The sequence below is a fragment of the Struthio camelus genome, chromosome 6 (assembly GCF_040807025.1).
Source record: "Struthio camelus isolate bStrCam1 chromosome 6, bStrCam1.hap1, whole genome shotgun sequence".
NCBI lineage: Eukaryota > Metazoa > Chordata > Aves > Struthioniformes > Struthionidae > Struthio > Struthio camelus.
The window spans coordinates 37,639,239-37,666,644 of record NC_090947.1 but is presented as its reverse complement, the minus strand read 5'-3'; the positions used below and the strand labels follow the sequence as shown (position 1 = coordinate 37,666,644).

The 27,406-nt window shown below is 35.1% G+C and overlaps 1 protein-coding gene across 8 annotated transcripts in view; it reads right to left on the bottom strand.

Annotated features, from left to right (window-relative positions):
* Window positions 1-8,857: 8,857 nt before the first annotated feature.
* Window positions 8,858-27,406, bottom strand: part of SLC35F5 (solute carrier family 35 member F5) — a 31,579-nt gene continuing 13,030 nt past the window's right edge. For 6 of the 8 annotated variants that reach the window (XM_068949178.1, XM_068949184.1, XM_068949181.1 and 3 more), the window contains exons 8-18: window positions 26,172-26,253; window positions 24,637-24,827; window positions 23,087-23,168; window positions 22,230-22,317; window positions 21,542-21,606; window positions 21,076-21,180; window positions 20,438-20,597; window positions 16,944-17,034; window positions 13,171-13,325; window positions 12,675-12,760; window positions 10,824-11,786 (exon numbers count right to left, since the gene is read on the bottom strand). In XM_068949178.1, the coding sequence (XP_068805279.1) occupies window positions 12,682-12,760; window positions 13,171-13,325; window positions 16,944-17,034; window positions 20,438-20,597; window positions 21,076-21,180; window positions 21,542-21,606; window positions 22,230-22,317; window positions 23,087-23,168; window positions 24,637-24,827; window positions 26,172-26,253 (1,098 nt within the window). In that variant the 3' untranslated portion in view covers window positions 10,824-11,786; window positions 12,675-12,681. Of the gene's footprint in view, window positions 11,787-12,674; window positions 12,761-13,170; window positions 13,326-16,943; window positions 17,035-20,437; window positions 20,598-21,075; window positions 21,181-21,541; window positions 21,607-22,229; window positions 22,318-23,086; window positions 23,169-24,636; window positions 24,828-26,171; window positions 26,254-27,406 lie in introns of all 8 variants that reach the window. The other 2 variants (XM_068949180.1, XM_068949183.1) reach the window with 1 other exon arrangement.

Here is a 27,406-nt window from a genome sequence, read left to right as displayed (position 1 = left end):
CATTTGTAAGCACATCTTGCTTACAAGAGCGAGCCACTTGCAATTAAATAGGACTGGCTATGTAAGTCAAGACTTATTTCCATTCATTGGTGGCTGCTAATTTTCTATCGGAAAGACAGTCACAAAAGAAGCCGAGACAGATGGAGACACATCAGCTTTTACCCACCAATGAACAGGTGTGGTAGAAGTGAATGCCGGCACTTCTGTTAAAATGTTTAACAGAATACATTTGTTTAATTACTAATACACTTACAGAATACTTTTGAGTATTTACACTATGAACTAATGATGTCCCCTCAATTAGTGAAAGGAGTTTTCTGTACGTTCCACTGGGAGTAGGGAAATTAAAAAGGCAAGAAAGGGCTTGAGGAAAGCTGTGTGTATGTGTAAGACAAAACTTCATATATTAGTGGTTCCTTCCATAAAACTTCCTCCTCCTCTTTCAGTCCTCTCAAGTCATAGCATACCCGATAGCCAGAAACCTGGGAAACCTATCTTGTGGGATTCACGACAGCTTTTGCTACAATAATCCAATGTTGCCTGCAACACCATGAATTTTAACGCTCCAAAAAAAAGCCCCAGAAGCCATCTGCACATAGCGTGGAGTCTTTCCCCCTCCCCAAGCAAACTGCGTATTTAACAAAAAACAAAACAAACAAACAAAATCTACTGGCAGAGGAGTTTTTAGACATACTTTGATTGGAGCGCTGTTACAGAGAGCCAGAATACTCCTTTAAATGTTTATGAAGCTTCCTTTGCATTGTGTAAACACATATACTTGCAATGTAAACGTGGGTTTTTCATCATCATCAACAGTATGATTCTAGTTAATTAAATCAAAGAAGCCTAGTAAAAGACAAAGCATTGGAAGGTTCCCCACAAAAAATAGCCAATTTAGGTAATTAAGGAATCTTTATGGTATGAACATCTTCATGTCACAGTGATTTGTAGCACAGTAAATAACACTGTCAAAAAAAACCCTAAAGCCTGCAATCCTCACAAACTAGAACGGGCTTTTCTTTTACCTAAGCTTGTAGTAGGGGGTTGGGGAAAAAAGAAGAGTCCACTTTGAGGTAAACAATGATGGTTTCTTGGCAACCTTAAGCTTTGTCAAGTTCTTCTAACCAATATAAATGGTATATTCTTAGGTTGCAGAGGTAAACTGAAACCAAGCATAATGTCTTCCACATTCTTTCTTTCTCCAAAGATCAGTACTATGTTTGAAAAGGGAGTTTGTGTCTTCTTTCTCAGAAGCTTTAAGCCTCACCTAGCAAGAAGTGACACTGAGCTTCTGACAAGAGGCAGTTTCATGTATGGAACGTGTCTCCTAAAAATAAGGGGATATAGAATAGAATATGTTACTACGTCACTGAAATACGTCCTAGAGAATTAAAAGCAGTTTAGATAGCCTGTACTAGCTTTTGAGCGAATCTTGGTTTTTATTCAGTCTGTTACCTTTAAAGATATTCTCATCATATACAGAAAAGTACTGAATGTCAAGATATCATGGAAAAAAGTTTAGATCTTATTAGTCTCATGGAATACAAATCCCAGACTTGGAACATTTTTTTCTGATACACTGATTCACCTCCGTCATTTAGCCCAGTAGCTCCCACACACTCTGGACTAGTGGACAACAACAAACCCCCAAGCATTCCTTACAGACCTCTGCACATCTTCATCAAAACTTCCGTTCAGAAGGCTTTTTAATGCGATTCTGTGACCAGTTGCCCTGGCCATTTAGGCAGCCAGCTGTCCACCCAACACAATTCATGAACCACTGATATAGCCTAAAAATGTGTTAAATTTTAGGTAGTTAACAGTTTATGTTTTTGGGAGAGAACCAACAAACAATAGAAGAGGAAATCTAAGTATTTATATCTGCATGACTTAAAATGTAGGGTTCACAACCATTAATTAGGCCTCCAGAAAGCTGAACAGATAGATTGTTGCCAAGTTCCTTTTGCAAGTATATAGAAATTTTTAGAGTAAGCTTGCTTCAGTTCCTTAATTTGAGTTCCAGAACTCCTATTGTTTGTCAGGCAACAAGAGATGAACTATGTCTTAATTAGCTAAAAAAGGTCTCCTCAAAAATACATATAATGAAATACACTACAATCTTGACTAAGAATTTTTGCTATATTAGGTATCTTTCAAGGTTCTTCCCCAAATGCTGACAGATAGCACAAAGACCTTCCCATACTGCAAAAATGGAACATATCATACTTGCCTCTTTGGCAGGAAGTATAAACTGTTGCATGAAAGCGACAATTTCAGTGGAATCTTACAAACCTTCTTCGAGCAGAAATGTTACCAAAGGCAGCCAAGAAAGCAAGTTTCTCAACTAAATTATTAGCCTATTGTTAAAAACACCCTCCAAAAAAGCAAACAAAAAAACCCCCAAGAAGGCAGAAAAATCCTCCAAACCCACCGCACACATACAAGCCTACTATTTCCAATTTCATAGTTCTACCAAGCCATGAAACATACACAGGATAATGCAGTTACAGTAACAGCAGCTTCCATGAAATACTTGCTTTGATTATGTCACGCTTGCTCATTTTTAAGTTTTCCTTTTAGGCATTAGGATATGGCAGTGGCAGGTAAACCTATGGCTCTTGCAAGTGGATTTGGGAAGGTGAAGATGGCTCAAACTGAAACCCTCCTTTGTATGATGCAGTCCCAAGCCTTCAGCCAAACTACCATTTCTTTTATATGCTTCTGCACATTGTGATTGACATTTGGCATGAAGTTTTTATGCCTATGCTTATAATTCTTTGTAACAAATTCTTGTCTAAAACTTTAGATTAATGGATTGTTACCTGCAGTGTCAGTAAATTGTCACATTTTGCATGTTTTAGATATGTCACAGCAAGTATCCATGTTTTGATGTAAAAAACCTGCTTCTTACTACTCAGTGCAGCAACAGTGCTTATCAAAATTGTTAAAACAATTATATCAGTACATAGATCAGCTGTAGGTAATTTAAAAAATTCAGAAAGGCTTGTGGAAGCAAAATACTTTTCTAATTTTTCTCTTAAATATTTAGGTGAATGCTTACGATCCCCATGAGATTTTCAATAAATACTTTAAAACACAAAGTTCAACTGCAAAAAAGGTCAGTACCTGGTCCTGGGTTTATTCTAAGAATCAAGGATGATGAACAGATGAGTTAAGGTCTTTTCACTGCTTATATAATTTCTTAAACTGGAGTTCAGGAATGCAATGGATAGATAGCTACTACAGTAGCTCCCCCTGCTGAAAAAAACGTAACATTTCTCTTGTGTATTTCCTGTTTTGTACGTTAGCAAGTAAAATCATCTGCAGTCAGAAAACAGTTTAAAAACTTACTTTTTACCAATTACTTGAATGAGAAGACCAGTATGAGACCAGATTATATACATCTGGCATCCTAGCTGACTTGAGGTAAAATGAGACATCCTTAGACCCGTTTTTGAGGGTGGAAGGAGGGAATTAGGCAGGCAAATTCTTTTCACCACTATGCTAGTCTCCCAAGGTAGCCTGCCCTTAGCGACCATTATATTTTTCTTTATCAATGATATAAAAATACATTAAACATTAAGCCCAACCAAATACTTATTCCTGTTATGAAAGCAAGATTTGTAATCTTTATTGTTTCACTGACATGTAATAAATATGATACAGAACAAAAACCATCACATCACGCCCATTGATTGAATTACACAAGCTGTTCATCAGAATACATTACTTTTTTTTTTTCCCCCCCATTAGCCCTTTTATAGGGTTTTGGTATTGGATATTAAGAGAATTTAAATCTATCAACACAAGAACAATCTTCATACTTTCATCTTTATACATGTTTCAAATAATCACACACATACTGATTTTGTTAAAAATATATAAGCAATGTTTGATATCTGCAATATATGCCTCTATTTTCTATTCTTTAGACCTCTATTCATAGTGTCAATTTCAAAATAATTGATAGCTTAAATCTGATTTTAATTAAAAATACTTATTCTATACTTTTCATTTAACTGAAACCCCTCAGAAAATGAAGTGACAGGACAAAGAAACTCCATGCAAAAAAAGAAGGTTTACTATTAAAAACAAAGCATAGAAGCTCTGGTCTTCACTTCACCAGTATAAATCTGGAATAACAGAGACGCCAATTTAGTATGAAGAAAGGAAGGAATCAGAAGCCACAGTTTCTGAATAGACACACACCTTCATTTCAGAGTTACTACTGCCATCCTGCTGTTTTCTTGGTTTAAATCATTGCGTCAAGCCATGATTATATGTTTTTCTCTCCCTGAATATATTTATCATTAAATGGAAATCAGATAAAAATGCTTCTTTTTTAATCAGTAATAGATCAAGATTCAAAACACTCTGAAATGAGGAATTTAAGTGCAAATGCAATACGCATCAGTAATTCAGGTTCTGGTCTCACTAAGGAAAATGGTTAAAAGATTATGCATAAACATGTCATAGAGGATGTATACCTGGAACGTGCTGTGCTGTGCTCTTAAAATAGCTGAATTATCAGGAAACCCTAAGCACTTCATGCACACAAAGATTTTCTTCAGTTTTCTCTTAATTATTAAAATACAATCTCAAGAGTAGCTTCTGCTTTACAGATGTTATTCACAATTCATTTCAAATTGCAGAGCTGTAAGTTTAGTAGAAAACGTTAATACCACAAAGACCGTTACAACAGTTAACTTGTTTTGGGGCATCTTCTAGTGCACAAAAAGATTTAAAAGTTGAACAAAACAATCAGTATAAACATCTAAATAAAGATGTTTCAGGAACAGTTTTGCTTTACTAATATCCATCCCAAAGAGAACGTGAGAAACAAATTTTAAAATCATTACAATATAGATTCACTTAGCTGTACAATGCTAATGTCCATATCACATACTCCATACACTTTTCTAATTCTACCCAGATAACGTCAATCTGAGTAAGTGGCTAAACTTTCAATATAGCTTTGTGTAAATGGACTCATGATATTCAATTAATAGGAAGACCATTTATTTGCAACTGGATTGTATGGATTTTAAGACTTCACAAAAAAGTCAAAAATTTAAACAAAAAACTACTTAGCGTGTACACTACTTCTCCAAACACAATTTTTCCCTTAATTTTTACCCATCACAGAGCTTGATTCAGCTTCAATATGAAATGACATTTAAAATATCTACATTCTGTATTAAATCAAGATCAGCTACAGAGATCAATCCAATATACAATTATTGCCAAGTTAAAAGCAAGCATTTCCTATATGTAATTGTGCTATAAGAATTACCCTTATGATTTTTCAGCTGATCCTACAATGCTATCCAGTAAGACTCTTCATTTCCAATTAAGAATTTTTTAATAGTTCCCCCCCCCCCCCCACCTTGTCCCATAGGAAAAGGATACTGCCTGTCCGGATAGCCCCTGCTGCTCTCATAACTAAAGGAAAAAGGAGGAGGTTCTAAAAATATTTTATTAATTTCTCATTGCAGTGGAGGATGTAGTTTAACTGACATGCAAAGGGTCAGATTTGGATAGAGAGAGGCAGCACCTATAATAGCAGGGCCAAGGAAGAAGAGACTTGTAGGCAGGCAACATCAGTAAAACATTGAAGGGTATCTCTACCGGCAACACAGTAATTTGCATATTATAAAGTTAGATCTATACTAAATGGCTACTGCCCCTCAGCTTGATAAAAAGTGCTTTTAAAAACTGTGGAACACCTTTAGGAATATATCTCAAGAACCATAACAAAAAAAAAAAAATCCCTGCACTATGATACAGGCCATCCAATATCTAGTTGTATTTCTTCTGTGGAACATATACAAGATATGTGCACGTTCCCAGACAAAACACTCTGAAGTTCATTAAAAAAGGAGAAGAGAATTGTATTCAACTTCAGAAGTTAAGTTGCAATAACAATTAAAGAACGTAGCACTTGCAGAAGGAAACAGCTGCTTTCTACAGATTTTTTTTTTTTGTAAGAGAAAAGTTTAAGAATTTAATCTAGTGCTTTCAAGAAGTAGGAAATGAAAACTAGATTAAATTCTGGATATGGCTGGCCACATCATGGCAGGCGTTCCAGAAGGAGTCTGGCCACCTACTAACACTAAATGTAATGGTGCAATACCTTAACTGAGGGTAGTATGAGAACACCTAACTGGACAGGTCTAAACATGGCAACGTGGAACATCACGCCTGTAATTTTTAACAGACAGTACGGCCACAGACTTTTTTTTAAGCCAGATTTATAACAACAACTCAGAGAATCAGAGCAGTCAAAATACAATCACAGTAGCTTTAGCTAGAGAGGACATGCCCTGCTGCATTCTTGGCTAAATGAAAGTAAATGGAAATGTCAAATAAGAAATTGTGAAGAGGAAGTTGATCCTCAAGGCTACAATCGCATGCATCAATGTCACTACTGATAAATAAATTCCCCTAGAAGTATTACAACTAAGTGAAGTCATTAACATTCCTCATACTGCTGATTCTGAAGGAATTATGCAGCAAGACAAATTTGCCATCTAAATAACTAAGCTGCATGTTGGCTATAGGGAAATACCTTTTGTGACCAGTTACAGCTTAACTTGTTTTACAGCACTAAATCCCCAAATTTGTATTACTGAAAGTCTTAACAAAGCAAACATATACTGCAGATGGAAACACTGTCAAGGCATAGAGATCAAACTGACTGCAGATCTTCATTTCAATAATTTTACTTTATTAATGCTGTTTATGACTCTGGTGGGCTTTCAATCAAATCCTCATCTAGCCAATAAAGTAACTTCACTGGAAAAACAAACTAAAACCCCCTAAGTTAACAGGCTTCATAAAAATTTAATGATATAAATGAATATATTTATGTTGGCAGGTTTATATCGGCACTCTACCCCAGAATCAGATTATCTTTTACTACAGCATTGTCTAACCATGAAAGTTAATGTCATGACATATGAGTGCAGCTTTGAAATCTGCAGGGCAACTATGAATTTATATGGTGCATGGTACAATAAAGCAGGAAAAAAAAATGCACAAATTGCAACGTCAATTGTAAATGGAGGTTTGTCTGAAAAGTAATGAAGTATTGGGCAATGTGTATTTTATTGCCACCTTTAAATGCTCCAGCACCCTCGTCATGATTCACTGAATAAATCAGAGGAAATTCAACGTGTAAGTCATGTGGCGCAAAAATGTTTGAGTGAAACTTGAAGATTGTTTTAACTTGATTTTAAAGTCACAAATTAGTTATCAACTCATACATCACATAGTATCATCCATATTCCCTGAGAAATCATGCCATGAGATAACTATAAAACAGAAAAAAAGCATTAATGCAATCCTGGATTAAAATAAGAAAAAAAAATCATGCACAAACTGTTTAAGAACCATCAACATTTAAATGCAGTTCTAGCTATTAAATTGCAGACACTAAGTATGTTATGACATACAGCTGTAACAGAAATGGTAACTAATTAGAAATTTCTAACGAATAAAGAAAATGGATTAGAAGTACCATCCTGTAGTTAACCTTATCACTCCACACCACGATATTAGTATTAGTTCATGTTTCTTAATTTTTGATTATGCTATTTCTTACCACTTTATTAACACACACGCACACACACAAATACTCTGCCTTACTGCGGCACATTTCCATGTGAAATTGGAAAGCGTGTCCATGAACTCACTGTACATCTGAGCTTTAACTCGTTTTTCCTCTCCTCATAGCCTTAAATTAAGTTCAATAACTTAATTTTCCCAAGATAATAGGATCTTTTTAGTAGGGAGTAGGAATGATAGTGTTCAGGATGAAGACAGATAGAACCAAGAATTAAAGAAATCACTTTACCACCTTATTTAAAAGCAATCAGAACACTAAATAGCAGTACCTAGGCACAATGGGCATAACAAAGGTGAGAGTGGCAATTACAATAGCACACACCAGGAAAAGTAATTCACAGGCTCTTCTGTTGTTGCCAGTATGTTACACGGAGGTATGCAACGCATGTAGCAGCGTACAGTGTCAAGTATCACATGCAGCACCACAATTTGTCATTTGAAGATCGCCACTGCTGAACACCCTACTTCAGCAAAGTACCTCAGCGTGGGCAACGCAGCGAGATCAGCCTCCCAGGTTCTGAATTTAAGCATGCAGTCCACTATATCCCACACGACACCAGGTCTGATAGGTACAACACCCTCTGCTCTCCACGCCGATTCTCAAGGGCGGAACGCGAGCATGCAAGAGCCATGCAGTGCACCCTGGGCAACACCAGACCGGGCCCTCAGGGTCTGCAGTGGCATGCAGGGGCCCCATATTTTACAGGTAGTTCTTGAGTACTGAATATCACATGTACTTAACCCCTTTGCTCACTCAGTATTAAGTCTACAGCAGCCCCTAGTAGTGAACACATTTTTGCTATGACTAAAACCTAGTACAAGGTAGCTAGAAAAACTGAAGTCCTTGTTTTCCTTTTTTCTGGACTGCAGAATACAGTACATTGAACTATGTGAGATGCATCAGTACCCTGAAAGCTAAGGCTTGCTACATGGCATTCAGCAAGTTACTATCATTTCCTCCATATATAAAAACCAAACAACTCCAAAACTTGAAAAAAATCCATACTGCCCAAACACAGGAAAAAAAAAAATCTTGGTTGTCTCATAGGATTGCAGGAATTAGTTAAACTGTTGGACAGAACACCACATGTAGCATTGATTCTCTTATTTTGTAGGCATGGGAAATCACTGCTCTTTAAGCATCTAATAACATTCAAAGAAATGCCTGTTTTGTTTTGTAGATGTATGCACTTTTGACAAGAAATAAGTCAGAATCAAGACATTCCCAAAGTGAAATAAAAGCAATGACATTTTATGCTAGCACACAGGGGTAATGAAAGTTTTCACAAGAGAGAGCTCCTTCACATTCCAGTTGTGTCTTGGGGTGGGGGTGTAGGGGCAAGGGGAAGGGGTTCACCACTACATCACCAGTACCTGAGAATCAAAGCTAAATCTCTTGTGCATTTATCAAGCACCCATTAGAGAGCTACACAAATTACATTTCCAATAAGACAATATATTTATAAAATATTATTGTACTAAAAAAATCACAAGATTTAATAGAAAAATCTCATCACATTCTATTAAATGCAGGAACAATGTTACATGTCATAACTTCAGTAATTAAAACTGTCACACATTTCTTGTAACCACAGGGGCACCACTGTTCAAAAATCCATGGCCTCTCAGGAAGGACAATTTGATTTGGTTTTTATTCTTTAAAACACTGTAGTTTAATGCAAAAAGACTGGCAAAATCACTTAGTGCCATTAAATTTCTTAAAGACTTCAACATGTTTTATCAAAAAAAAACAAAAACAAAAACAAAAACTTAAAATACAGTGGGCAAGCCCTAACTTTTTGAGTTAAACTGAACACTGAGAGGATTCAACATTCCTGGAGTCTGAGATAGGAGAATATTTTCTAATGTTTCACTTCTAAAACTCTACCTAATGCAATAATGCCACTAAACAAGAATTATATAGAGAGAATACTACGACAATCTTTAACTTTGTAACATGGACATAAGGACAAATATGGATAGCAACTGCCCTTATATATTACAGCTCCAATTCTATTGATCAGTATGACTGATTTCAAAAAACTGTATGGTGACATTCCCCTAAAAATACTGTGATTGCCTGTCTGAAAGCAAACCGAAAGCTTTGACAGCCTTAGCTTGCAGATGCCACAAATCCTTACTGCTTGGTTGCTATAAGGGAATACATTCAGGTTTGCTTACTTAATGCCTGGTATCGTATATTCAGGATAGATCTCATTCAAACAGAACTGTAAAAGAAAACAAGACATTGACACTTGCCAGGATGTCTTAATAGTGTTTCTTAACAAAAACAAACAAAAAAGCAAAGCTAACATCCTCCAATTTGTCATAATTTAGAAAAAAAAATCATATTAGAAACTCCTCTTACCAGAAAAATCCTGAAAATTCCAAATATACAATTCATTCTACATAGCACCATTGAAACCCCTCTACTTGTGGGTTTAGGGAATTAAAATCTGAGATTTTTTCAAGATGTCTAGGTAACTTTAATGAGATTATGACTTTTGGGTTTTGGGTTTTTTTAATCCCTATTTCAGGTGTTCAAGGAGGGATTTACTATCTCACCTTAAAGCCTCCTGTTCATCTCAGTAACAACTGAGATTTGTAGTGTACTCCAGTATTAAAAATTGTGGAAAAAAATCATGAAGTTGTAGTGTTTCCCTCTAACCAGAATCATCCCCATGTTCATTTTTCCAGCATTTTTCCTTCTCTCCCTACAGAATTTTACATTAAATTCTAGCTATTGCTTAACCAATCCTTCTAAAGGTATAGCTAAGCATGTTGCTTTCCTGCATTCCCTCTAGACTAGTAGTTGTATCACCAAACATACTGTTGTTCTTCTTAAGATCATTACTGAGGGTCAAAACTTGAAAACGCATTTGCAGTATGTCACCTTTTCATGTTTGGGTGGAAGGACAGCAGAAGTACTCTACATAATTAATAGTCTTGTTATGTGGAAGATAATGCTGTTAGCTGAAAACCCATCTTACATTTACTATAAAAAAATTCAAATTCATCCAAATCCAAAAATCAACTTTTTTTTTTTTTTTTTTTTTAAAGTGTCTTATAGGCCAGAAGTTGAAAAATGGCACTGACTAACAACAAATATTCTTGAATTTAATTATTCATAGCTTTTCAGACTCAAATAGGACAGAAGTACTGCAGTGGAAGAAAGATAAGTTTTATAAAGACATGAATAAGTTTTAGAATATATTTATTAATGCAATTGGAAAAAAAATCAATGCAAACATCTTTACCTTTCATATTGTTTAGCAGATTACACTGTGGGGCAATCTACTAACTGAAAACTTTAGCAATTAATTTATTCTCTCTCTTAAGTAGACAAATATGTCCATGAAAGCTTTCATTTTTTAATCTAGTTTTCCATATTAGATAATTTGGATGAATGATGAGTCACATAATGAGTCTGTTTAAAGTAAGCGTTGATTTGGAGAATCTACACCAGATGTACTGTAATTAGAAACATTTTACTAGTCACTAAAATTTTAAACATTCCAGATTGTTAGGTAACAAAAGATTTTTAAACATGGGCACCCACTGTAATTACAAGTCTTCTCAAAATGGAGTAAGACAGTGTATATATGTAGTGTTCCAGAAATGAACAAAGATCCTGCCTCAATAATTACAAGAATGTACTTAATAAATTATTTTTCTATTTTCTTCTATTAATATGCAAATAGAGTTTATACAACATAAAAAAGTTAATTTGTACCTACTACAGGTAACATATCTATTTCGCTTTTCATCTGAAAGCCTGTAAGAAATGATGACCTGCAAACTTATTTACATAACCCATTTGAAAGTATTTTTAAAAATAATATTGTCCAGCATTTAACAAAATTGTGAGTTAAAAAAAGAAATCACCTAACAGCATTCATTTTTTGATTTTGTCAAGTAACTTCACCAGCTCAGTGTTATAAGGCAGGTTGGTTGCTCAGATGGACTAAGATTCCCTATGGCAATATGCATGTAGTAGAGTTGTTCATTTATAAAACCAGATGAAAAGAGAAAAAGTGTAGAGTTTCAAAAGAACTGAAACTTCTCATTTTTACTACAAATTCAAAATAGGCACTCAAACATGATTCCTTAGGGACTTTCCAGGAGATTGTCTCTTCGCTGGGCATCATTCCATTTTTAAACTAAGAGGGAAAAAAAAGGAGGGAGAGAAAAAAGAATTACTGGTGCTAAAAAACTAAAGACTATAGAAACAGTTTTACTATTTGTTACCATCTTATTAATAAATGTAAAGGAAATTGCTTACATGCCAAAGTTTAAAAATATACCATAATTACTATTTGGTTAGGATATTTTAAATTTCCTTATTAGATTTAGGCAGCATTGGAACATAAACACCCACTTCTGATTAGGTAATTCTTAAAAATTTTGCATACATTACTTGACAACTAAAGTCCCCATAAAGCACAGGGCTGAGGGGGACCGAAACTAAGTCCATCTCCATGCTTCAAGATAGCATCAACAAACTATGTGTAATGTTCCTATTAGAAGTTTGGGTAACCTCCTCTTAGAAAAGGAGATGCTGCAAACTCTCCAGGTATTCTACTCTAGTTTCCTTGTCCTTATCATGGGAAATACTTTCCCTAATGTCTAATAGAATTTAAACACCTTAATTATTGGTCTGTCAACCACAAACACGAGGACACCTTCTTGATAAATCATGTTTTTGAGATCTATAATGATGGAGTCTATTGATCTCCTCTAAACTTTATTATGTGGCCCACATTTTCTATGAACTGCAGTACCTTGAACTGAAACCTCAATAGCGTTAAACAGAGTGAACTTCACAAGTCTTGCAGACTTGGGAAGACAAGGGAAGAACTATATCAAGGTAAGAATAATGCTTTCTATGTGGTGTTAATTTAAATAATTTTGAAAATACTCTTCAAAATTATATCCATCCATGCAGAACAAGATGAACTGCAGGCTCTGTTAAAATGTACTTAAATATCAGCATGAAAACTACCGCTGACCTTTCATCATATTGTTTCAAGTTTGTTTGTTAAACATACCTTTTGCCTATGAGCAACTTTCTCCATCTTGAGAAACATTATGCATAGGAATGAGACTTTCACACTGCTCGCTTTCTTCTGGCATTCTTAAAAGAAACAGATATTTTTTTTAAAACTACACAGTAATAGTAAATTGGTTGTTATGAAGTACATAAGTATTAAGGATGCTAATTCTGTTTTTTAAATTGCTACAGTTCAAACAAAAACAACTTAACTTCATAAGGGATACTCAAGTTTGCAGAGCTTCCAGTGCATGGTCCGAGTATAGTAACTACCATATAAGTACTGAGGAAAAAAATGACAGCCACTAGGGAATTGCTTCCAAGAGATGAACAAACTTCAAATCTTTGCATTTTTTGAGCATTCTATAGGTTCAAGAATGGACTGACAACTATTATTATTAAGAAGTTAGCCAGAGGTCATCTTTATTCAAATTAGATGTTTAGGCAAAAGAAGGCAAAAGGAGAGATGGAATTATACTTTGTGACTGCCCTACCTCTGAATGCGATGTTTTCTACAGATAAAGGCAAAAATTCTTCTGATTCCCACCATTACTGGATCCCAGTTGTTATAATGACACAAGAGAGTTGCAATGAAAAAAGAAAAAAATACAGGGATTGCCCCTGCAAAAAATAACCAGGAAAACTGCACCTGGAATTAAAACACAATTATCATTCATTCACTAGCAAAAAAAAAAAAAATAATGATACACTGTATACTCGAAATAATTATTATAAAAATAATCTGTAAGTTTGAGATGCAGTTCTTTTGAATTGAGTGAAATATTAGCACAATTATTTTTTGCAAAGTATCTGGCACAACTTCTATAGCCACTGCTGCTGCTAAAACAAACAACCTGTTCTTTACTAATATTTCCTTCACAACATACTGTTTCTGCTGTAGTATAGATAAAGACAGCTCTTTTCAAATTCTAAATTTCATTTTTAGGGTTTTGCCCTGTGACTGATACAAATAAGAAACACTCCAAAGAGTTAAGTACAGATAAAAGTCCAACCTGAAATATTTGTGCACCTGTTTATATGTACTATGAACATTGTGTCACTGAATGGTAACTGCAGAAATTAATGCACATAGGAAAAAAAATGCTACTCAAAACATACAGTAATTTTCTTTTCTGCATTAAAAAATGTTATTTGCCCAATTTAAATGAATGAAATTCTTCCTGTATCTACACTAACAGTATTCAGAACTGATCATCCAAGCTAGTTTAAAACAAAACTATAAAAGGTCAGAGAAATCAAGGTTGCAAAACCTACTCTCCCTTTGCAACTTCTCTAAGGCTAACAGATCAATTAACCACAAGCAAGGTTCCCCCCTTGTGGAAGAAAAACACCCAAGGTTGAAGAATGGTAGGTGAAAAGGAAAAGGCATGAAGAAGATTATGAAAGATGTTGCCAGCACATAAGCTGAGACAGCAAAGAAGGTGAAAATTTAAGATCAGGAATAGGAAAAGAGCAAATGTAATACAAAGCATACAAGAAGTCAGATTAATAGTTACATTCATTTGTACTTTTGTAAATATCAAATACAAATCAAAGTGAATAACTGAATCACAGCAATAAACTGTAAACGCGCGTTAAAAACCTAAGCTGCACTGGTGTTTTCAACATGGACTGACAGTCATCCAACAAAGCTCTGCTACTTCAAATGCCTCACTATTGCACGATTACATGAAGAATAAATTCCGTTAAAAGATAGGGGCTCTCTGTCGACTCAGACTAAACAGTTTAGAGAAGGAATTGCTTTCAGAGAATAAGAAAAGCATATTCAATTTTTCAGCATTGTCCAGTAGAAAGTTTAGATGAATCACTTCAGAAGAGAATATACACATGCATATATATACACTTATATCTATATAAATAAAACATTACACAAACGTTTATCACTGAAGTGAACTTTTTGGGAGAAGACTAGTGATCTTTTCCTTATTTTCTTAAAAGCTCTCAGTAGGTGTTTACACTCTTGCTATAATTTGTCCCATGTATACACTGCATTTACTTTAAGAGCAACATAAATAGTTACCTAACCAATGCTTTATTATAGGTGGAATCACTCCAAAGTCTTGCTGTATTTCAGTGCTGGAATATCAATTAATACTAAGTATGAAACGTATGTTATTTGTTACACGAGTATTTATTCAGTGTTTGAATCTCCTTGTATTTTCCAATTTAACTTTCCTTTTATTGTAAGTATTTTCCCCCCTAATTTTGTCTTCCAAAATTCACACTGACATGAAGTCCAAATTGGAGGGGGGAAGGGAAGTTATGCACTTCTGTTCTCTTTTTTCATTACATGTCTGTGGGAAAATTTCAGAATTCAGAGGCTTTCATTAGAATTTACGTTTTGCTGTGAAAACCTTTCTCCATGTAAAGCTCCTTTTTGGCAGAAAATATTCTCAACGTAAGACTTACGTACAAGAAATTAGTCAAGTTCTGTATAACAAGCACAAACCTCAAGAGAAACAAAAGGAAACTCAGATATAATGATTGAAAAGGAGTCATAAATTGAACAGAGATCAACTGTTCGCTTTGGTGAAGAAATTACTCAGAGAATGCTCAGTTTAAGCTATTTTCCAGCTATAGTAAGATTTCTCCCCCTCATATGTTTTTGCATTTCTCTTTGCACAGAGCTTACAAATTAAGCAAAACTGTATTTGCTAAACGACCCCAAAAAGCATCAATGCAGCCTAAGCAAGCACTAATAGGCAGAGCAAGGCCATCATTCTGTTCAAAATATCAGAAGCTATTTTGTATAGTAAATAGACTTTGAAGGTGTAGTTGGTTCTCAGCTCAGACAGTTTTGCCCATTTTTATTTCTACCCTCTTCACATAAACTATTAAATGACTGCACTGCTTCCTAAGTCACATAAAGACTGACATCTCAGTAGAGAACCTTCAGTATTTCAGTAACAAACTGTACTCAGGTCAAGGTGCTCAAATACTGACTAATGCACCATTTTCAGCCCAGAAAATACTAACTGGCTCATAATTTTACTCCCTGCTTTCTAACACTTCTGCAGCCTCTCCATATCATGTGACTATATTTACATCTGCAAAATACAGGTGTCACCAATGCTGGAAACGCAAACAGCCATGTGACAGGAACTCCTTATACTTTAGCCGCATGACAGATATACTTCTGTCTCCACCGAGACACATCAAGGTTTTTAGATACTTTCAGAAGAAGGTTTATCCATAATGGGTTATGTGGGAATGCCCTGCTAAACCGGGGGGAGGGAAAAAAAGAGCAGAGGGAAGAGGGGCACTGTAGGAAAGAATAAACTTGCCTTAATAGATGCATTTAAAAAAAAAAACAAAAAACAAAAAAACCACACACACACACAGGCGAAAGCAGAAACAAGAAAGTAGTCCTGATTTCAGAAAACAGAAATTGAAAGTTGTGTGACCTCTATTTAAAGAAAAAACAGAGAAAAAAACCTCTAATTGAATATATGTATTACATTATAAATTAACATCATCCATATGAAATTAAAGATTTGATGTTCCTTGCCACTGCTTAAGTATGAAACTCAAATACTCAGAGCCAGAGCTGCAGTTCACATATCATTAAATACCCAAAACTGAAATCACCAGCATAAAAAGAAAACTATCTATTTAGCTTGAAGAGTAATATAAACTAACAACATACAGTTTCTGTTCTAAACTCACGTTGTCTGATTCTTGGCCTTCTCCACACACAGGGTTTTTCCACAGCTATTAACTCAATAACAATGAAATTAGAATAACTTAAAGGAGAACAGTTCTAAGTGGAAGCCTAGCGTCCACACTAACCTAATAACGTGCAACTAAGCCTTGCAGTTTCTACTTTCCTTTGTCATAAGCCTACAGATTTTTAGGTTTTTCCTTATCACTGACTACGTTCAAGAAATGCAGTAAGCAGCAATTCTATCCTTCTAAGAGTCTTAAATTAAGATGTGCTGTACTTAGAACTGTTCTGTAATTCTGAAGAGTGCATGGTCAAGATAAAGCATATGACCAGGAATTTTTGATGACTTAAGTACTTGTCATCCAAGCTGCATCTCAATCAAATATAGTTAAGTGTGCACTTAAAAACCATCATACCTGCAAATATTAAGAGAGGATGAATTACAATGTTCAATAATTATTAACAAGTAACAGTGGTGGCAAAGTACAGTTCATTGTATACACTGTTAAAATTAACATTGTCATTGAACTAAAAGAAACGCCAGCTCTAGCCTGTTATTAATGCTCAAATTTAGTACGTTACCTTCTGCATGCACATGTCAGCTATTATGGACAGAGGTATTGTAAGGCTTAGCGCAAGTGTGCCTATCAACGATGAGGTAAGAAAGCAGCCCCTGGGAGGAGAAAAAGAAATAGCAGTAGTCTTATTTAAAGGTTAAAAGACAGCTGAAATAATACATCAAACTGCAGAATACATTTCATGAATCAAAAATTGTGATATCCACATTTGGACAAAAAATTTTAAAACTGCCTATAGTTCTCAGACTGCTGAAGTCTCCTGAAGTGAGCTTTAATTCCTATGCAAACCTTTCAAGATGACTGAGAATTTACTACTGCGTAGTGACCTCACTTAGAAAAAACTAGCATTTGTTTATAGTTTAAAGTAGTTTAATGATAGCTTTCAGCAATTAAGTCTGGCTTGCCATAGTCTGGTTAATTAAAAATAAAAGGTTACTTATGTCTAGAATTCCCTACACAAGAAAAGAAATATTTTTGATAAATAGAGGAAGTTTTAATTTAAACAGACTGTGCTTCTTAGGTCTCACTCTAAAATACATCTGTGAAATCATTCTTCAGAGTCTCAGTAAGACGCCCCTGCATTCTGGAAGTGTTTTAGTCATCCTATTAAATGGATATCTAAGCAGGAATAAAGTTACAAGACCTTTCTAAACCACTGAAACATGAATACATTCAAATTTATTTCTGTGGCATCTAAAAAATAAAAAAAAAAAAAGCACATATCTTTCGAAGTAGAACTTATTAATGGCAAATGAGAACTGAACTTTTCCAAATTGCTTTGCAAGTCACACTTAATTTGCAAGTGGCCAAGAGAGAACCTAGAAGTATATGCAGTATACATCTAAGTGAATATCTGAGCACCGGAGACCTTTTGCACTTCAAAAAAAAAATGAACCAAGGATCTACAAGTAAAACTTGACTAGCCTAAGCCATTTCATTGTGAGGTGAATAGCATAAAATCCAAACCAAAAAGCTGCAACTCCCACATTACGATCAACCAAGTCAAAAGCTCCTCAGCATCAAGTAAAGTCTGTTAGCAAGTTTGTCTCTACGAAATAGTCTATTCTACCATATGAAGAAAATACCTACTTGATAATTTTGTAGTGTTTATCGACCCAACTCAAATTAATAACGGTCACTATTGAGTCAACCTCTTATTTTCAAAAGTATTCAGCTAGTTTTTTTTTTTTAAAGGCAATTATTTTCATTCTTAGCAAGGACTGAAACCAATGTTAGCTGCATTTTTTTTGCAGGATAGCCATTATTTCTACCAACAATTAATTTTGAAGGAGGAAAATCTTAAGTTGCAATTTTTTTTGGAATTCAAAAATTTGTTAAAATTCTAAAACTTGTTTTTTCCCATACCAGATCTTTATTCTGGAGATGGTAAAATTAGCAGGTAAACCACCACAGAAACTATGCTCATGAAACATGATTTACTGAAGAAGCTATTTCCATTCATTTTATAAAATTGTTTGAGTTTGTTTAACATCTTTTAAACACAAATATTTGAGGAAACATTCGGAAAACATTTTCTAAACCATGATTTCAGGCACTTATTTCTCCAATTAAACTAGAAGAGTATTCCCAAACCAAGCCATTAGGTCCTCCTGTAAGACTTAACTTTCAGCCAGACAATAATGACCAGTTTAGATATTCATAATCGCCTGAGGTTTGTTTGCGCCTTTAAAATAAAGGCAATTGTATGCAGATGAGAAAGGAACAGAAAGGAAACAACACATTTTAGATTTAGAAACTTTTAATTTTTGTAAACCTTTCCTCCATTCTAAATCCCCTTTTATATCACTAGGAACTTCTTTGAACCTCAGCATTAAACGATTTCTGAATCAGAATCAATCTGACTATCAGAACATTGCCAATGATTAAACAGTACAGAATTTAACGCAAACTTATGAGGAAGGAAAAATGATGAATTAGGAGTTTAGTCTGCCACTACATTATTGAGTTGGTAGCCTTCGGGTGGGTAAGGTAAACAAATGGGTTAAATGATAATATTAGCATTCCAACAAAGAATAGAGAACCATACTAGGCACAAACTGGAGAGGGAGAAAGATGAACTCCACATGAGCCCTGAAATTAGTCTAAGCCAAAAATTCTAGGGAAAAAGAAACTGGAAATAAAAATAACTCTTTAATTGACTAGATTATCATTTTTGAATAGTTACTTAAGCAGTATGTGTATAAAAGAAGTGTGTGTGCACGCTACTTAACCCTATCCGGGTAAGAAATGTACAATTTCCGGGAACAGTGCAAACATTTTCCACCAACAAATTATTAAACTAAACTAATTACAAAGAAACATATTCTGCAATGCATTTATAACTAAGACTGGTTAAAAATTTGTCAATAAACACAAAATGTCCTGATAAAGTTTCCTCTATAGTTTTAAACTTCTGCTGAACACACAGAAGAAATGTTTTCATGGAACTCCACCTGGATTTTTTGTTGTAGCATTGTGCCAGAACTTAGGATCACGGATGTCTCAGTTTCAGACTAGCTACTCCATTAGGTTTTCCAGACTCTCTACCATGAAATTCGGAGGCTGAAAGCCAAGGGTTCCCACACAAAAGCTCATGAACTGCCACACTTATTCAGAATGTAGCGTTCAAATTGGGATCTAGTTCACTGAGAGCTGTACAGCATAGTAAGCACATTTCTCTTTGGAAACTCTTCCTTAGGGTTTCTGGAATAAAACAGACTTTCCAACTTGTACAATTTTCTGTTCTACCCTTATTTTAATGTAATTCTTGTCCCAAACAAATTTAGACTCTCAAAATTCTCTCAAGCTGGGAACCCTGCCTTATTGACAAGTTCTCTAATAATGCTCAGTCCTTCTAAGACCTACACACAAATGCTGAAGTCTGCTATTTTTAAACTGTTCATCTAGGATTCGCATATTCAGTCCTCTCTGCTGCTGACCTATCCAGAGTATTATTAAATTAATAAACAAAAGCTAGGATAATGTTTGAATTCCCCTATCTTAGTGATGCAGTGACAATCTCCAATGAAATTTACTGCAAGTCTATGAAGTCTTAGAAGTCTTAAAGTCTTTTAAAATTTGAAGATATCAACTACAGAACACTTTATTTGCTGGATTCTGACTCAAGTATATCCAGTATACAGAAAACCTTAGAAACTAGAGAACTGTTACAACATAAGCTTATGCTCTCCTGTTACCACTACAACTCCACACCACAAAGTCTTTTCATCTCAAATGTTAATTCTGTAATAAGCTAAGTGCATAGTATCTTAATAAATATATAACCTAATCCTGTAAGACCGCATCACCCGTTCTTTAAAATTATCTGTTACTCTTAAACAGTACTATTGGGACGTGATGGATAACATCCTCCGACTTAAACTGCACTTACAGAGAGCTAGGCTGCAAAAAGACTACCTAGATATTCTGTCATCTCAACATCTGAAAATATAGGTAAGACAATTGATGTGACATATATGCAAAGCAAAAGGCACGTACCACAACCAGAGGAACTCTGATAGAACTGTTCCGATAAGGCCATTAATGACAATGCACATCCATATGAGTTTGTTGGGAAACTCAAACGCTTCAAATCCAGTATAGTGAAGCAGGAAAAATCCTGGCCATAGCAGCAACAGATTAAACAGCCCTACAAAACCTGAACGTGAAAACAATATTAACAGAAGTAAATCTCAACAAAGACCTTTCAGCTTCTTCAAAACTAAAATCTTTGCTAAACTCTGCTATTCTGACAACATATATACATAAAATGTTGTTCTGTTGCTGCTTTTAAGTCTTTTAGAGGAAAGAAATATAAGAAACTGTACCTGAAACTGATAAGCAACACTTAGGTCAGATATTTACAGTTTTGAGATTTAAAAGGTCCTTTGAGTCTAGAAGGACTGTCTAAATTCCAACAGATAATGTTATTTTTCATTTTCAAAACTATAAATGAGAAACAATTCATACAGCCAGTCTCCAAAACAGTGACAATCATGGGAACAAATACTTTTTCTCTACTTCCATGCCTTTTCCGGGCCCCTTAAACCCTTGCATACAGCTAACCACCTGCAAGCAAGCACTTTAATCACGCACTGAACTAAAACTTTCTTCATTAGCCTTATTTTTAGTCTTACCAAAGAACATTGGTATATCAAGCTTATCTTCTCTGTCCACTTTCCTTTTTATCATTACTATGTACACAGCATACAGCATTGCTCCTATAAGAGACCAAAGGGAACCTGTAAAGACGAGAAATACTGACTTAAGACATGCCAAATACATCATACATATTAAGATCACATTCTTTTAAACATAACTCTTTAAATCTCCACTTGACAAGTTCATAATTGCTTATTACAGAATCCTTTACTATATGAAAAGTGTTAAAAAAAGGCACAAAGCTTGACTACGTAAATAGTCTTAAGTAAGCTGTATGCATAAAAATCCATCATCATAAGTGTCCGGTTTCAGGAGCTGAAACTATGAGGCCAGTGGGTAAGAAATATATATCTTGCTATATGACCTTCTGATTATTGTCAAGAGTTTATAGTGGTACTCATCACAGCATATTCCAGGGTAAAAAATAAACAAACAAAATACCTATTGTGTCTCTTCCAGAAGACCTCTCAGATCCAGAAAGGTTAACAAGTACTACACCACCAATGCTAGCAAAAAAGAAACACAAAACACTACTTAAATATAAAATTTTACGAAGATGAAATAAAAGGGGGGGGAGGGAGAAAACCTCACAAAAAGAGTTAAATCTTCTGATATTTTTAATTACCCTAAACTCACTTTTGGCAATGCCAAAGGGAGTTCTCTATTTTTAAGGCCTGATCCAAAGCTTACAAAAGAGGGGGAGAAAAAAGAAAAGAAAAGTCTTTATTGACTTCTCTGAACAATGAATACATCAGGCTTTTAATGAAACAGGCCGACAAGTCACTAAACGTCAACCCTCTTTCTTTCCATTTGTATAGAAAAAAGAAACCATAATTAAACAACAAGAAAATAAGTCCAAGTACTTCCTACAGAAACTTTATTACTCTTATTTACTACAGCAGTGTGAGATTTGGCAATTGTTCACTACACGAAGCGTTTAAAAAGACTTAATGCGCTTGCTCAACTTATTTATGGAGCAAGGATTAAAAAAATAAAAATAAAAATAAAAAATCACTGAAGCATACCGCATATTGCCACGTAGGTAAATTTGTAGGTAAATTTGTAGGCAAATTTGTCCCCTCACTACATCAGCAAGATTTTAATCAAATGTTCCATTCCATATTCTTACCTTAAAATAACAGCTAACAATTTGGAAAGGGTAAACCTATCTCCACTGTTACTGGGAAAGACTGCAGCTAGGATTAAAGTAAAAAGTCCTGCGAGAGAAAATAAGAAGAGTTTATACAATCAAACTTGGCTACTATTTTGTTTAGTAAACTGCACTGACATTTTGTTATTCATGTTTTACATATTTAACTATTTCATCTCAGCATTCATAATTTTAATCTGAACTATCATGAAACTAACACCTTAGGATTTGAAGGTTTAAATGAGCAAATACAAACTCAACTCCAAGAAAGGCCATCATTTACTTACTAACCAAATAAACTGCAAGAAGCCTGAAAAGTCAGTCCAAATCACATAAGTGTACTTTTAAAACTGTTTTTTTTTTTTTAAACAACAGAAATTTCTCCTCCAAACATGGACTGCTTCATAATTACAGACTTTAAAGCCAGTATTTGGGACTTTAACGAAACCTGCAAAGCAAGGGCTGTAACGCATAATATTTAGGTGGTCTAAGTTCTTTACCTCTAAACATAAACTTATTTTTACGAATAGCTAGCAAGAAGACTTTTACTCTAAATTATATCCATAATACCACGTTTATTTCAATCCTATTACGCTCCTGGTACAGCTCTTTAATATTCAGACATAATCACAGAAGTATACCAAAAGAATCTGAGCAGCAAAAAGGATGGCACAGATTCCAACAATATAGTGAAATTTTAAAACACACATATTCAATAGTTCTAAGCCTTGCCATCCCTTCAAAACTCAGGTAAGACATTATATAAGTCCATCATAAGCTAGAAGCTAACATAAACAGCCTTATAACGCACATCTGATGGAGTAAATAAGACTCACCAGAGGTCGAAGACAAGATATTAACTATGGCAACCTGGGTATCTGATAGAGCTTCTTGGTAAGAGAAATTTGCCAAGAACCACTGGAGGATAAGAAAAATAATTTAATGACTATATGGACAGCAATATAATTCACGTTTGTCAGCGCTTTAAAATCTTATTTAAAGGAGAAACTGTCTCTCCAAAACCAAAACACAGCAATGAAATAACACATTTCAGAACTGAAACATAATTAAATAATTCAAATGAAATGATAATAGCTATTCAGTAGTAACTAAAGGTACAACTTGTTTTGGAAGTGCTTTGAGATGATTACTACACTGGGGTTATAAAGAAATGTCTAGAGAAACATGGGATATTAAATCAATCTAATGAGTTTGTACTTAAAACAGGCTCTGTTCTCCACTCTAAAAAAAAAAAACTTCCATTATATATTTCCCAAGACGTTTTGGAAAGATTCATGCCTGTGAATTCCTTTAAAAATATAAAAAGCAGCAACTGTTTTTTTTTTAAATCATGTCTTGGTAAAGATCTCATTATGAAGATCTCAGGTATATTCTAAGGGAAGCTACCACTCTCTGTAGTCTTAAAACAGGATTATGATGCCCAAAAAACACACATACACGCTAGTAACAGGAGCATCCATGAAAAGCATGAAGAGGATCTGTTTTGAACACAAAATAATGATTCTACCCTAGAAATTGAGTGTGCACTTGGGGGGGGGGGGGGGAGAGAGAAGATATTCAGACACACAGAATTTTAGGTTATTTTTAAAATGCCATTTGATCCATCCCAAATCGCTAATAAGTGACTATTTTTCTCTTGATGCTGTGAATACATTTTTTTCTGTGTGTATACATAACAAATCAGATCATCTTTTTCTGGTCAACCCATCAAGAGCACTAATTATTTTATTTTTATGGAGCACCTCTTGCTGGTGAAAAGCTGCAGTACATCCACATAGCACGTAGCCTGTTCAGCAATATCAGTGACACTACCATTAGAAAGGTTATCACTGTTCTGCTTCCTACATTTTTACTGTCTCTTAAAAATCCTGCCATCATTGTCTTTCTCCCCTTAGAATTAAGCCATAATGTAGAAACACAAACCACCAACAGATTCCTAAATTGTGCAGCCCTCAGTGGACTGGTAAGGACAGGTAAGTATTTTCCCTTCATAGCATTTGAGGGCACAACGCCATAGAGCGAGGCATAAGATGTCACTCTATGATAGCCCACAGTGACATTCAAGCATAGTGATGTAAGAGCTCTCATTCATGTAACCCTAAATTTTGCTGCACCAAACATACCTATATTGGACAGCATGGCACGAAAGCATGGCATAACTTAAAACTGAACTTACAGTTAACTTACACATCCAAGATCTTTTTATTTTACTTCTTATTCTTGAGTTTACGTCTTATACTACGTTTACAAAATGAGGCATAAAGAATACAAGACATCTCAATATTGTACAAACAAGATAGTTTTCACTATTATTATACAAGCTTCAACTAAATTACTTAGTTTTCTGAGACAACAGAGCACATACCACAAAGCAAAAGAAAAAGCTGATTTTTGCTACTTGAGTTGCAGTGAGTTTCCCTACAGTTTTTAATATTGATTCCTGCTCCTTAACAGTTGGATATGACATGCGAGACAGCTTTGCTTCCAACGCATGGCTTGATGGGAGTTGTCGAATCTCCATAATATTACTGAACCGTACACGAGGCTTTTTGGGAGCTTAAAAAACAAAACAAAACAAAGTCACACATGATCTTTAAACTTTTTAAGCCAAAACAACAAAAAATAAAACTATGATGTTTTAATATTGCACTGATTACAATACTTCAGAAACCGTAACAAGTTTTTATAAAAATAAAATACTGCCTTTATTAAGGCAGTATTTTGCTATTTTATAGGCTGCTAATAAGATGGAGCACAATTATTGTTTTAAATCAGTACTGCTGTCCATCCACAAAAACCTCACTGAAAAGTGCCATCTCCCCTAGCCCCCTGCCAAACAACAACAAAAAAAATCCCTGCAAGGCAACAACAAACTTTTAGGCAGGAATTATTCTGTATTGATAAATTCTGCATATAAGATTGACTATCGACCAGTTAAAGACAAGCAACCAAAAACTGCACACAGCTAAAGTTAACTGCAAGGACTGTGTTTGATTCAGAGGATCAGAGTGCCCAACAGACCTCGAAGCTTAGCAGAGACTATGAGGTCACTTCCCTAATTGGAATCCAACCTCTGTGTACAATTAATCTGCATATCAGGATTGAACTGCTTCAGATTTTATTTATTGGGGTATCGTAGTGTTATTAGTATCCTATGTGAAGAAAGTTACATGTCACTTACAAATATTAGCCTAATTTAATATGAAACAATACCTCATTTCCTAAAAAGGAAAAGAGGAAAAGTTCTAGCTCAAATAACCCTCAAGTGTTTGGTGCATGTTATCTCACAGGAGGATAGCAGAGCCTTTCAGAATGGCTTTGAACAAGCAAGCTGTCACCTAGACATTAACATAAACACAAAGACCTTCCCCTCCATAAGCAGGGACTTTTTTTGCAGACAATTAGGTAACGGGTCTTTTGGATAGCCAACTTATCGTTAGTCATCTCGGACAGTTAGGCCCATTTCAGCTACTATCACAAGATAGGGAGGCTTAAATAAAATCGGAATGCACATAGACTGTTAAAATTCTTACTTTGACTGCTTTGCTCCTGCTCTAAAAGGGACAATAGTTTGTTTTTCCAGAGGCTGACTCACTGCTGCTGGTCATACAAGCCCAGAAGGAAAGAATCACAAGTACTGAACCCAGTTGGTCCCTTGAGATAAACATAGGCTGGATCTGTAGTGACCAAGAAAGGTAAACTGAACAAGAGGCCTATGTTTTCTCTACACATAACCACAATGCTTCTGATAAGAGATTTAAGGGGTTGAGGGTGGAGGGGTAGGGGGAGAAGAAAGAGACACAAAACGAGTCCTGCAACATGATAGGGGCTATACGAAAAAACAGGAGAACAACCCTTTCAAAGAACTGGCATTTCAGCATTCCAAAAACGTTTACTCACTTTTCTCTGCATCACTATTATTACTGCTACTTTTTTCAGCTGGCAAATCATGAAACTTTACAGGAACATACAAAGGTTCACTCTGAAATGAATCAGTATAAGTAAAATACAGTTAAGCAGGATATTTAAATTATAAGCAGTAAAATTAATTTAGCATATTATAAAACTAAAAACAAAAGAAAAGTTTAGTGAAATATTAACAGAATCAAAAAACTAAGGAGTGTTTCAGCACACTGTGGATAGGCTTGTCACAAATGCTCATACATTATCTATATTTCATGTTAAATATATTGGTGACATGGAGCACTCAGACATAATTAACTGTGTGCTTGCACGCCTATCCTCAGGAACACAAAGCTCAACGCCCCAAGATTCAAAATGTGAATTAAAAAAGAAAAACATACAAAAAATCACAGAAAATTCAGTAGATGCATAGCTTTTGTTCAAAAACTAAATTAAAAACATACAATACAGAGTATGCATACAAAAGAAAAAAACAAACATTAATTTTCCTCCCATGACCCCAAGAAGCTGATCGACTACAGCTAAATGTCATACAAACTTTGGGAAAGGAACTCCAGCATACAGAGATTCTTGGCAGAAGTTTTAATAGCTTAAATACTTCCAACAAGACAAGTGCTAAGCTGCTTATTTAAATTAAAATAAGCTGTAGGAGACTGAAATAATAGGAGAGTTCTGTTAGCTACATTTTTATTAGGAATTAGAGACTTTTTTGGTAAGATAATATATTTTTTTGATGTTTAAATTAATGCAATGTTGTCCAAGGTTGACAGTGAATTGTGTTTCCACAGCTGCAGGTAATGCAAACTTCAACAGAAGTTCTCTATTTTGGATCCATTTCTGAGTGTAGCCTCTGGTTTAGGTTATCCAGACTGAGCAGCAGTCTGACTGACAAGGGCATAACAAGCTGTGATTCATGGATAATGAGAAGCATGGCAAAAATGCAATCCGGCAATCCATCTTATCAGCAAAATGCCAGCACTGACACTTGATTCAGTAAACTACAATCCCTCCCCATCCACTGGAAGGAAGAAGGCAGTTCATTTCTCATTCAAATTACAACACAGGATCACAGTATACAAGATAGTCAGCTAACTGAATGATTCTGCTGTATGCCTTAGTCTTGAAAGATGCCTGGCTTTACCACTAGCTCCCCACATTTTGCCTTGGCAGCTGAACATGTAAAGGCTTCCTTTGTATGACATAATTTTTTT